Consider the following 13,290-nt stretch of genomic DNA (forward strand, 5'->3'; position numbering starts at 1 on the left):
AAAAATGTGACTTCCCTTAAACTTACAGCCATAGACAAAGACTCCTTCAAAATGGACGTGACCTCTGAGCTGTTGCAACAGAGCAATACGGACGTTCTGAGAAATTACAATTCTTTCTTGAAAAAGTTGCTGGATAACCATGCACCGCTTGGAAACAAATCAAAAGGCGAATCCGGTGTGTACAGCTAGTCTCTATATAAAATGCGAGAAAACTAAAACAACAATTATTGCAATACAAAATATGCAAGCTTTGATAAAGCGAAAAATAATCCTAATTTTTAAATTTAAGTACCATTCACATATCATATTTTTTTATTTCACAAACAATAATTCAAAAGTGTAAAATGTAGCTACAGCCACAAATATCGTCACACAAGCAAACTACACTATTCAGTTAACTATTAGTGATGAAGTCATGGGAAAACTCTCATACTAAATCCCATTACAGTCGACAATATGCTAAATAGTCTCGTTATTTTTTATTCTTTCTTCAACCTCTTTCTCTCTCTCACAAACATTCTCCTACTTCCCGTTTCTCTTTTTCTTCCATGTCACTCGCTCACTTGTCTGTTTGTTTGTACTTTTGTTTCTTCCTGTCTGTATGTTATATATTTTCCTTTTCCCATCAAATTTAAATTTTTTCTTTTCTCTCTCTCTCTCTCTCTCTCTCTCTCTCTTGTATATCTACCACTATGTTATTTATTTTCCTTCTCTTATCCTTGTTGTATCACTAGTGGAACGTTCGTAAACTCATTATAATGATGGATTTTAAATAATTGATACAATATATATATATATAATTCTCTTCATGGCTCAACCATTCCTGACACTAAGAAGTCATGGAAGGATCAATCTTTCATTTATGTAAGTCGAACTAGCAGCTAAAAAAAAAAAAAGGGGGGGGGGGGAGAACAAGTAGTATTCAGCCGTCACTAAATAGCAGGGCCGGAGCGAACCATTGTAGGGCCATATGTGAAACGGATTTCGCGGGGCCCAGTTTGGGTAGGTGTCAGGGGGAGGTATGGCAAGAGAGAATATGTTACTTTGATATTTTGGTATGATAGTTATATCCCCTTGTTTATGTACTCCAAGGCTAGGAATGTGAATAGTTTTGCACGTGTTATGAACTGAATGATTTAGTCTTCATTGAATGTAAGAGAGAGTGTGTTAAGTCAGTGAGGTCTTGTCCCCGGTCCAGGAAGGTTGGACAGTCGCTTCCTGGACTGGTGTTTTTTCATTTATATTTCATGGATTATTAAAGTATTATTTGCATTCAGTAAAATCTTGAGTTGGAGTTGAAATTTATTAAGTAATAAGTGTTCTTATTTAAGTAACCCCTAATGAGCCAAGCAACCAAGCCAAAGCAAGTCAATCAACAAAAACAGAACCCCGACAGTAGGGATATGGTTAATACGTGAAAATTAAGAGTTTGTATTAGAAAATAAATTCGTCCTTGCATTTTTGTCATTTTTTGCTACGTACAGATATACTTTGCGAGCCTTGCATGTTGCGAAGTCATACAATATATCATAAAAATTCTGTTTCCTACATAGATCACGCTCAGTAGCAACAATTACCAAATGTTTCAATCTATCTTCGAGAATTGTTGACCTCAAGTAATTATTCTTTAGTTTGAGGCGCGAGAAGCTTCTTTCACCAGATTCCACAATTACGGGTATTGTATAATGCCGTTTTTTTTAATCGCGCGTAGGATTGGCGTTTTCCATACTGACACCCCAAAATGACAATTTTGTTTATTTTTCAGGCGATTTTTATGAGTTTTCAAAAGATGTAATAATTTCCGGAAATTTCCAGGACTTTTTCGTATATTTTGCAATTTCTGGAGATTTCCAGGAGCTCCTGGTAAATCAAGAGGTTGCGGAAAATTAGTCATAAGCTCTAAAATGGTTTAATTCAATAATTTACACCTAGAATTAGCCTGGGGCCTATGAAAATGCGGGGCTCACTGCGGTCGCATGGTTTGCAGTACCCTAAGGCGGCCCTGTAAAATAGCGGTGTATGCTACGCCGTGGGTCCACTAGTTACTAATGTAAACTTTATTTAAAAAACATTTTTATATTGTAATTTTTTTTTCAGGATTATTTTGTCATAATCTAGAAAACGTTTTCACGATCAGTTCTGATATTGAAGTAGTCTCAGCGGAGAGGGCCTGAAGTTACATCTGTTCCAACACTAAATAAGGGGAAAGAGAAAAATTACATAAAAGGTTCAAACAGAACGTAGAAAGGTTTTACTATTTTAGTAGACAGACACCAATTTTAATACTAAGATAATCCAGTATAATTAGGTTTCCTGTAATACTAGTATTATTCGAAATACATCTATAAAAAATATAAATATAAAAATATTTATGTGATAAATGATAAACTAAAATGTTTACTACTTTATATGTCATCGTTTTATGTTTATTTTTTTAAATATAAAATCAAGTTTAGTTTTCTGAAAAGAATGACAAATGATCAATAAAACAATACCGATAAATTTACTTCAAATATAAAACAATATTTAATAATCATTATATGCATTTAGAAAAGTCTACGACGATATTTAACTAGCCGAGACTGAGCTATATCCAAAGTGTCTTCACTCGAAAATAAAATAAAACATTTTCAGGACCAGGGAGTGCAAAGAAACACGTGAAACTCATTTTGACCAGATCAGCAGTAGTCTACTTCCTCACTTGAGTTGAAACTGACGTATGACTGCATCAATAAACTCCTCCCATTTCCTCTGCCATTTCGTCATGGCCTCTGCCCTTTCCTCATCTGTCATCGTACTGTACCTGATGTCCAGTAGAAGGAAAAAAACAAACGGGATCAGAAAAAAAGCAATTGAAAAAGTTTCTAATACTAAATAGATATAAGGAAAATGAGCTGGTCTGTAGCGCAAGAAAATGTATTTTCAGGGTAAGTGACGTCAGTCTTTAGAGCAAGTGAAGTGAGTTTATGGGACAGGTGAGCATGTTGAAAAAGTGAAGTGAGTTTATGGGACAGGTGAGCATGTAGAAAAAGTGAAGTGAGTTTATAGGGCATGTGGAGTGAATCTTTAGGGGGAAGTAAAGTGACTTATGTGGCAATGGATGTTGTGAATAGATCACGTAAAAGTGTTTATATATATATATATCAAGGGAATAGTTCAGTACCTATTGACTACGGTGTACAGAAACATTTACTTTCTCAACTAAGATCTAACAATTTGCTTATATGTTCTCATAGACTGTCTGAGCGCATTATGTTTGTTAACAGGGCTACATGAAGTAAATTATTATTATTATTATGTTTTTATTTTAAAATATTATTATTATTAACACAATGTCAACTTACGTGATCGAGTTGATGGCCAGTTGCTTGAGAAGCCTCAGGTCATCGTGAACTGCTCCAAGGGCCATGAAGGCCATGTAGAAATCATGAGACAGCGGTGCGGCGAGCCAGGATGCTGGGTCGTCGGAACTGATGACCACAGGGGCGCCTACAGCAAAGAGATAGGCACCCGGATGATTGCGTAGATCATTGACAAGACCAAGAACCTTAAACATGTAGATGAAAACCTTTTTTAACAACACACTTTAGATGTCATTGTACAATTTGTATCTATACATTCAAACACTGACATATGGAAACACAGAAGTACGTATCAGCTTTCAACAAGTAGGATATAGTATCACAAAATTGGTCGGAGAAGAAATTCTAGGTGGTCTCAATCAACTTAGATAAAGAAACCTTCATACTTGAGTTGATCATTAGCTTTTCGGATACTGGACGTGGTATCACTAAATATAGCTTCAGGAAAGGTTTATAGTACTGCTTCAGGACAGGTTTATAGTACTGCTTCAGGACAGGTTTATAAGTACTGCTTCAGGATAGGCTTATATGTACTGCTTCAGGACAGGCTTATATGTACTGCTTCAGGACAGGTTTATAAGTACTGCTTCAGGACAGGTTTATAAGTACTGCTTCAGGACAGTCTTATATGTACTGCTTCAGGACAGGCTTATATCTACTGCTTCAGGACAGGCTTATAAGTACTGCTTCAGGACAGGCTTATATGTACTGCTTCGGGACAGGCTTATATGTACTGCTTCAAGACAGGCTTATATGTACTGCTTCAGGAAAGGCTTATATGTACCTAGATCGAGAAATATTTGCTGTGGAATGTCTTGTGCTTAAGGGAAATCTACTTTTTTTTTTTGCCTTTAAAAAAAATTGGTCCAAAACATTCGATGCATTAGTTGCAATGATCCAAATGGCCTATGATGTCCATAATATCATCGATAAGACAGAAAAAGGTTGAAAAATGTAAAAATGAGCTGTTTTATATTACGAAATATATTAGGATTAAATCCCCAACCTTCCTTCTCCGATGGAAGGGAAGGCCGATGAAACTGAAACCTCAACAATTAGCCTCAAAACTAGTTCAACCATCAGGTAATGTTGTCTGTTGGGAGTTTATTGTTTGGTGTACTTTTTTTTTTTCATTTCAAATTTATGTTAATAGAGAATCTGTGTGTGAAATCTTATAGGCGTTGTGCACCTAGTTTGAAATGTTCAGGGCGATGTGTTTCACTAGTTCAATCCAATGCTTCCATTACCTGATTCGATATTGGATTTAACTCAACGGCTATATGCTTCCTCAGGACAGCCTCTAGGACCTTAGGGTGGTGGTACACTCCATAGCCATGACCTATACGGCTAGCATTCATCAGTACTGAATCTACCAAGTTGAAATCTACCCACTGTGTCCAGTCTGTAACACAGAGAAACAGCGAGAGAATGAACATTTACCTATAAGTAACATAGTCATAGCTTAGGGCACCATAGAAATATTTAGCTCTAAATTGCAATAACAGGACCTACAAAATGCGTAAAAGAGCCTCATACCACAAACAGCTTAGAGCCTATGCAAGTGTCAATATGTATAAGTTAAGTTGTCCCTCGTTTAGCTTAAACCAATGTTTCTCAAACTTTTACCAGTGGCGAAAAAAAAATCGTCTAGAGTCTAGACTATTAAAGAGGCAGCAAGATCCCTCTCAAGTCAGCAAAGGGGTGTGTTGGGAACGCTGCAAGCTCTTCGAGAGGGTGACAGTAGAAACTAAAGCAATAGGGACTGGGGTTATCAAGGGGAAGGTTTCCGTGCTGCTATTTCCATCACTATTTAAAGAATAAAAGTAAAAAAAACAACAAAAAAAAAGTTTTTACGAAGTGTTATTATGTTAATTAGTTTGGATCAGTCATGTGATTAAATTTAAAATAGAATCGAACCAACAATAATAAGTCTGTGCGGTTAGAAATATTTTGACCAATCGTTTTTGTTTAAAGCTATTTCATGCTGTTTAGATTTCTCAAAACGCAATAATTCTATCTCTTATCTGGATTACTATCACTTATCTGGCCCAGTTAGGCAAATCGGGGGAGGGGAGAATGAAAGGGATATCTGGGTAAAATAAAGCATAACAATAAGGCTTGTCTTCGAGTCCGAAGATCAGTGAGGAATGCAGTATTTCCCGTGGCTGGGCAGCCCCAACAGTGACCTACATATTTTGTCACATTCAGGTTCAGTCTAGTACAATTTCTTTCACATGTTCGAGATACCAAAAAAAAAAAAAAATTATTACCAATAGTAAATGAGCTAATTGTTTTTATTTTTGTTAAAACTGATTTTTGTGTTGTCAGAAAAAAAAATAATTTTCAGCTTGATCCGAGATTGGGTGTGGGAGAAATAATGTGTACAAACTTTGTACCAGACAGACAGAGTGAGTTGATATAAGCTTTGTAAAAATAGAAGGTTTTATACTTATTTATTATTATTATTATTATTAATGTTCTTGAACGACTTTCCGCTTAGCTTAATACATTTCTGTATAAAACAAAATTGAGTTATTACGACAAATTGATTAAATAATTAGTTAATTTTTTTTTATTCATGTGCTGTCATCGACAATGAATAAATTGTGCAATGGTTCAACTTCATTTAAACATGGAAACTGAGAAATAATATGTTCAAGATTCCACCCAATAAGAAAAAAAATAATTTTGGAAATAATATTCCACTACGCTCAAAATAAACACTCTTGCACAAGTTAAAATTATGGTTAATTGACGAAAATGATGACAAACTAAAGCACGTATACATGCATAACTGAAAGGTCAGGTGGGTTAATTGACAAGAATAGAACCAATACAATAATAGGATGTTGAGGGACATAGCAATAATATCTGAACAAACTTAAATCCAAAATGTAATGATAAAAAAACTTTTGTTCTTTCCCCCTAAAAATATGTTTGAACATAAACATGCACAAATTTCATGTTACATTCTATTCAAAAGTAATATTAAATAAACATATACAACGTGTTAAAACATTTAGAGCTAAAGCAATGTTAAACACCTTGCTTATAGTATTAGTTATTTAGCGACGCACCATAGAAGACGTATATTGAACGGGACTAGTGACGTTTGGGATATTTTGGGGTAGAGACTGGAAATCAGTTAGCGATAGAATTCTCTATGGTAAATACGTGTTTATTTTGACAGAGACTTTTACTGTGGCCTTTTATTGGAATAAATATATTATGAACTGTTCATCAGTGTTGACCACATCTCTTTACTCGTTAAATCCATCGTCTTGTTTATTCTGTATTGTTGATCAACTACATTGAATACACCCGAACAATAAAACTCAAACGCTTGCAGAGTAATTGATTGAAATTCAACAGTCATCTCTAGTTGACCTCAAGACAGCCTGAACCAATACATCACATCATCTTGAACCATTCAACGGTATCGCCTTAACGTCCAGTTTCAGTGGACAAGATTCCACCCAGACAGACAAAGTGGAGAGAAACTTTGCATTAAAAAACACGTTAAAGATAACTTACCAGTTTCGCCGGCGTGAAAAAAGTACGGAAGACGAGATTGGTTATCTTTCAGCAAATCGTCTGCAAATTCTACGGTCCAATGGTTGACGTCTTCTTGTGAGAGTAAATCAAATCCTTTGATCAGATTCGGATACTTTTTCATCAACTCCAACGTTTTGTTGACTATATCTCTTTGATTAGTTGCTGACCTGCAAATGAAATTCGGCTCTCTTTATGTTCATGTACATGAATCAAGAGTTAACAGTGTGTGTGCGCGGGTGTGTATGTGTGTACATTTAGGTTCACTAGTGTCATCTGGTGCCAAGGTCTCAAGCGATGTGTAAACAGAGAGCTAACTAACACACTAATTTCAATTAGTCTTTTTAAAAAAAAAGATAATTAAATTAAGATAGAACTTAAAACATACACCTACCTTCGCCCGCCTATAATAAGTTTCACTCCAATAAAATCTGCATATTTTGATTTAAAGTTGTCTACAAAATTCTGGTGTTGGATAAGAAACTCCTCTGACTGAAATTGCAATGTTAGTGGAACTCTTTTAGAATGAAAAACTGTTTTGGTTCCTACGTGTTTATATAGGTCACGGTGGTTGATTTTATCAGTAATATATTTAATATCTTAGAGGGAAAGTATCAATTCAACAAGCTTATTTTACACAGTCCAGGTGATATGTAATATTTTAAAATCTTTTCTTTTAACAGCTTTAACATATACTTCTTAGATTAGGTAAAGGATACGCATTTCAGAATTTACAATCTATGAGGCAGTCGATGTAAAGGTCATCTGTTTCTATGGCCAACGGTTAACGAGGGCGTCAAGGGCCAAAACAACGACCAGCTAATCTCAGGTACCCGTAAGAGATGGATGGACTTAGATTCTTCCTAAAAATACCGAAATTTATATTCCAAATTTCTCCTGAATCCGAACCCTCTCCCCCAAGGTTCGGAAGCCAAGTGCTTACGACGCAGCCACCAAACGCCCCTCACCTACTTATGGTCGTGTATGACACTGTTATAATTACCGTTGATGTGGTCTTGATCTCTATGTATTGCACACCATCCTCGTAAAACTCTTTGAGAGCTTGTTCGAAGTACATTCTGAGACAAAAGAGAAACAAAACATGAACAGAAGACTGGGTGTCATTCAGTAAGGAAGATTATGTGTCTATGTTAATAACTTGACTAGTTACACGACCAACTAGAGGGCAGAGTTTCTAACAAAAAATTAAATGATAGCTTTGTCTTAGCTGGGCTAATGACCTTGTAATGTCATGGAAAAGAGAAGAAACAATTATCACAATTTCGGTTTAGTTTGGCATAAGTAATATAGGAATATGTTTACAAACCAAATGTAAGTAATGCAGTTCATTAAAGCTAGCGAGTTAAGTTATCTTTTGTTGGAGACAGTTTTTCGTAGATAATTTCTTAAAGATTTTGACTACCTATTTTTTTAATGGCGAAAGCACTGCAGAGGTTATCACTCCATCCATCAAGTGGGTCGGGGTTTGCGCTGCACGTTCTCCCAAGAGGGTACGTGTCGGAGCCCGGGTCCAAATATTTTCCTCATTTGGAGCTTTAAAAATTCTTTCTGCTGGCAAAGAAAACAGCCTAGCGACTGTTTTTCCTTTACAAACTCTATAGCTTTAAACTAAATAAGAAGATCTTAGATAATTTTACGAAGCGACTCTGCTAAATCTGCTAACATACGGAATAACTTGTTGGCAAGGCAATGCTTCATCTAAACTGTTGCGCCGCCTAGAAAACATTATAAAGAGGGCATCACAAATCACACGCACAACATTACCATATTGGAATGAACTTTATGAACAGAAATGTCTAAGAAAAATGGGAAAAATCTTGGAAGACAACGGCCACCCGCTATATCATAACTACGTCAAGTCGTCGCCAAGTGGGCGACTTCTGTCAATCAAGACAAGAACAGAGCGGTACAAAAACTCGTTCGTACATTACTCGGTCAAACTATATCAACGCCAGTCGTTGATCAGGAAACATGTAAAGGAACCAGATGCCTTGTGTGTAGTCGCTGAATGAACTCTTTATGTTGTGCCTGTTCTATTATGTGTATGTTTCAGTTGTGTTGTCTTTATATGAGAAAAGTCCTTATAATCACAACAAATGTCCATATGGATCAATAAAGCAGTCTAAGTCTTAGTCTTAGTCTTAGTCTTAGTCTTTGTCTTAGTCTTAGTCTTAGTCTTAGTCTTAGTCTTAGTCTCAGTCTCAGTCTCAGTCTTAGTCTTAGTCTTATTCTTATTCTTAGTTTTAGTCTTAGTCTCAGTCTCAGTCTTAGTCTTAGTTTTTGTAATAGTTTTAGTCTTAGTCTTAGTCTTAGTCTTAGGAATAGTCTTAGTAATAGTCTTAGTCTTAGTCTCAGTTTCAGTCTCAGTCTTAGTCTTAGTCTTAGTCTTAGTAATAGTCTTAGTAATAGTCTTAGTCTTAGCCTTAGCCTTAGTCTTAGTCCCAGTCTCAGTCTTAGTCTTAGTCTTAGTAATAGTCTTAGTCTTAGTCTTAGTCTTAATGTAATGAAGAAGCAGGAACATTTGGCCGATACTGTCATGAGACGAACATTTGGCCGATACTGTCATGAGACGAACATTTGGCCGATACTGTCATGAGACTAACATTTGGCCGATACCGTCATGAGACGGACATTTGGCCGATACTGTCATGAGACGGACATTTGGCCGATACCGTCATGAGACGAACATTTGAACTAAATATGGATGAGTGCCTGATCGTGCTCTCTGGGCTTACATTCGATGGTGTCGTGTTGGGACCCTGGAATGTAATCATCTTCAAATCTGAAGGAACATCCGAAACATGTGAAACAAAACGTCTTGAAATTTCTTGTTTAAAAACCAGTAATGTAGTTATAACTGCAGACCCTCCTAGTAAAGGTCTTAATTAGAAAATGAAATGATTTTCCCTTGCAATATTTTAATAAGGCCATGTTTTCATTCTGTTAGTTTTCAAATACAGATTAATAACTGCATTAAAATTCTTTTTTTTTCCCTATAAAAAAAAAGCAGTCAAGGTCGCTGTACCCCTATGCTTGAGAAACGCTGCGGATTTAAACTGACACTAGTTGGACCAACATTAACTTCTTATTTAGTTTTTCGGTAATATGATTTTATGAACATGTCATACATTAAATGTTATTCAAACCATTTTAAATACAGGGAGAGTTTATGCAACGATATTTATAATTTTGGAAAATTAGCAATTATCAATTTTTGGCATTTATATATTTTTTAAATATTGTTTTAAAAAGGGTGTTTTGCATATTTAATTTAAACAAGAAAAAAAATGTTCTAGTGTTAGTATTCAATCTTAATCACTAATGAATGTTAGATTTAAAAAAATGAACATTTGTTTTGCGCCACAGTCACCCACTTCCTTTCCAAGAAAACTCCTGCGTAAGCGAATGTATAGATGTTCCACAATTAATAATATTCAAATGATAAACCTTGAGATCAAGACTTTGAAAAAATGTCCCTGAACATTAAATTATTAAACTTTTGAATCAATAATTTTCAATTACAGAAATACCCGAAAACGTAAAATTTTTTTGCTGTGAAAAATTAAAAAAAAAAGTACTAGAGTTTTTTCGCAGTGTGGTCAACGAGCAAGTAATTCTTTTCTTAAATTAGTAAAAAAAAATCGTTAGAGCCTTTTTCGAGACCCGTTTCCAGTTTTTTTCACCCACACAATCCCAAGTTCCATGAAGTGATGCGTTGAATAGAGATATTGTAAAAAAAAATATAAGTTTCGCTTTCAGTAGCAAGACACAAAATATGGCAAAATCAGATTAAGAAAAGAAATTGTATTTGTCCAAACCAATGAAAATTCATTTTGACTACAATTGTTGCCCTCAGCATTGCAACTATTAGAGAAATGGTCAAAGTGCAAATACAATTAATATAAAAACAACAACAACACTCACACACACACACTCACACACACACAATCAGCGCTTGATGAATTTGGATTTTGTGTACATCTAGGTGACAACAAATACCTGAAAGCAGAAATAAATTAAATTTTTAAATCTTCTATTCCAGCCTTAACGGAGAGGCGCCGACCATTTTGTCCAGATGCGATGTAGCTGTGATTTAATGCGAGAAGATTGTCTTTAAGAATTTTGTATATTTTAGACAAAACATCTTTCCTAAAAAGTTGTGCAGCTGTTTCAGTTTTGAAGATGTAAACATGACAGTCGGAACGTATTAACAGTCCCCACAAAAGTATTATCGGTGTTTCCTATTTTGTTGGCCGCTTACAGGGGCGGAGACGTTTCGCTGTTGCATCTAATGCTCAGAAGGTCCAAAACTATTCATGGATATCATACTATGCATCAAAAAGCATGTATTTGGTGTATTCATAAGACATGGAGTGTTTTTATGTTTTCAGAAGACATATACATGAAATGCTCCCATTTATTGTGCTCTGGTGTCTTTATTAGACTATAACCTGCAGTTTCCATGAATCTTTAGAAGACTATTAGAGATTTTCTCTTTTCAGAAGACTATTAAATATAATATAGTATGGTGGCTTAATGAGACAGTTTTATGGTGTTCTGGTATCTTTATCGTTAAGATGTCTTCAAAAGACAACTATCGATGACACACTGAGATATCACCAGAAAGTCAATGACTTGTAGTGCTCAGGGGGTTTCAGAAGAAAGTGAAGTTTAGATGTCTTAACTCTTTTTCGCTGTAATTATTTTCCTCGTTTCGATAGCATTCTTTATTTTGCTCATTTGTATTTCGCTATCCCATTATGATTCAACTTCAACAACTTTTGTGTTCGTTATCTAAGAATGTTGTATTTGGTATTGAATTATTGGAGAATGCATGCTCTTTTTTACTCAACATAAATTTAAGTTTCTAAAACCAAAATCAATTTAGTTTAATGGGGATCACATCAACGTTGGCATCGTCAATAGGAGAGAAAGAGTTAAGAAAGCAAGTATTTATATTGTTCAGATGTCTTCAGAAGACAATTACCTGTAGTGTTCAGATGTCTTCAAAAGTCCACCAAGTGACGTAAAGTAGTTACGAAATTTCTTCCAGACATCGTTAACAGTTGGGTAGGCAAGAAATGGATCCTCACTCCATATCGACATCTCGTAGATTAAACTGTATAAATAACAAAAATATTATTTAGACTTTTTTCTTTAGTCAGAAATCATTGAACTGTATTCTCGAAAAAATAGATACTGTAGCATTGCACTTTTTGATTTAAAATTTTAGAGAAAGAACTCTAAACAGCAAATCATAAGATTCGAACCTCTCATCAAATTGTTTGGGATCTTGTGCTCTTGCTCTCAGATCAGACACCAAGGTCCAATCTTAAAACAGAAAGAAATTACTCGTCATTTGAACTGAATATATTGTCATGACGGGTTGAAATTAAGAGTTTACATAAATCTTTTACCTTGGTCCGATCTAGAGCTTACCAGATCCTGGGTGTTGAGAGGAGTAAGTGTACAATCTGGTTGGGTAGGTTCCATTCTCTACACGGGTGTACACATCTGGGAGGTAGGTGAAGGTCTTGATGACCCAGTCTATGGATGTCATGGCCGTGTTGTGGATGTGGAGAACACCGCCTGCGTGCCAATTGCAGAAGTTGTAGTAATAACTTTGGTGTATGAAAGTGATGCCCCAAACACTGCCCGACCCGAGGGCCAGATCTAGCCCTCGACGTGATTTCATTAGGCCCGTCGAAACGTCATTGTAAAAAAAATCCATCTCCCCCCCCCCCCACTACAAAAAAAAAAGGTTGAAAAATGTATCGTTACCTAAGTTAGGGGGGGGGCGCGGTGGCTGAGTGGTTAAGTGCTTGGCTTCCGAACCTGGGGTCCTGGGTTCGAATCTCTGTGAAGACCAGGATTTTGAATTTCGGGATTTTTAGGGCGCCCCTGAGTCCACCCAACTCTAGTGGGTACCTGACTTTAGTTGGGAAAGTAAAGACGGTTGGTCGTTGTGCTGGCCACATGACACCCTGCTCGTTAACCGTTAGGCAAAGAAACAGATGACCTTAACATCATCTGCCCTATAGATCGCAAAGTCTGAAAGGGGAACTTTACTTTACTACCTAAGTTAGGGCCCTGACTTTCTCTCTGGATTGGTATCATGACATTTAAAATGTGTAGGTTTATGAAATGGGAGAGCCGAAGAAACTATTACTCTGAAGCCAGAATTTACCAGGACAAGTGAAAGGATCTTTGTATTTTTGTTTATGCTAGTGATAATAATCCAACATATTAGTTTTATTAAGAAAGTGTGGCTGTTTTGAAATGAAAAAAAAATCAACTTGTAAACGGCAGCATAAAACAAATATGACGTCATTCTTGGTTTGAGCCGCGAATCAAA

At 35.9% G+C, this 13,290-nt stretch overlaps 1 protein-coding gene across 7 annotated transcripts in view; it reads right to left on the bottom strand.

Moving 5' to 3' along the window:
• Positions 1–2,487: 2,487 nt before the first annotated feature.
• The window catches only part of LOC106050513 (adenosine deaminase AGSA-like), a 42,507-nt gene continuing 31,704 nt past the window's right edge, over positions 2,488–13,290 (bottom strand). For all 7 annotated transcript variants that reach the window (XM_056034821.1, XM_056034822.1, XM_056034818.1 and 4 more), the window contains exons 4-12: positions 12,375–12,524; positions 12,206–12,266; positions 11,923–12,054; positions 7,918–7,993; positions 7,309–7,406; positions 6,897–7,084; positions 4,610–4,764; positions 3,345–3,547; positions 2,488–2,803 (exon numbers count right to left, since the gene is read on the bottom strand). In XM_056034821.1, the coding sequence (XP_055890796.1) occupies positions 2,698–2,803; positions 3,345–3,547; positions 4,610–4,764; positions 6,897–7,084; positions 7,309–7,406; positions 7,918–7,993; positions 11,923–12,054; positions 12,206–12,266; positions 12,375–12,524 (1,169 nt within the window). In that variant the 3' untranslated portion in view covers positions 2,488–2,697. The remainder of the gene's footprint in view (positions 2,804–3,344; positions 3,548–4,609; positions 4,765–6,896; positions 7,085–7,308; positions 7,407–7,917; positions 7,994–11,922; positions 12,055–12,205; positions 12,267–12,374; positions 12,525–13,290) is intronic.

The sequence above is a fragment of the Biomphalaria glabrata genome, chromosome 7, assembly GCF_947242115.1.
Source record: "Biomphalaria glabrata chromosome 7, xgBioGlab47.1, whole genome shotgun sequence".
NCBI classification, from domain to species: domain Eukaryota; kingdom Metazoa; phylum Mollusca; class Gastropoda; family Planorbidae; genus Biomphalaria; species Biomphalaria glabrata.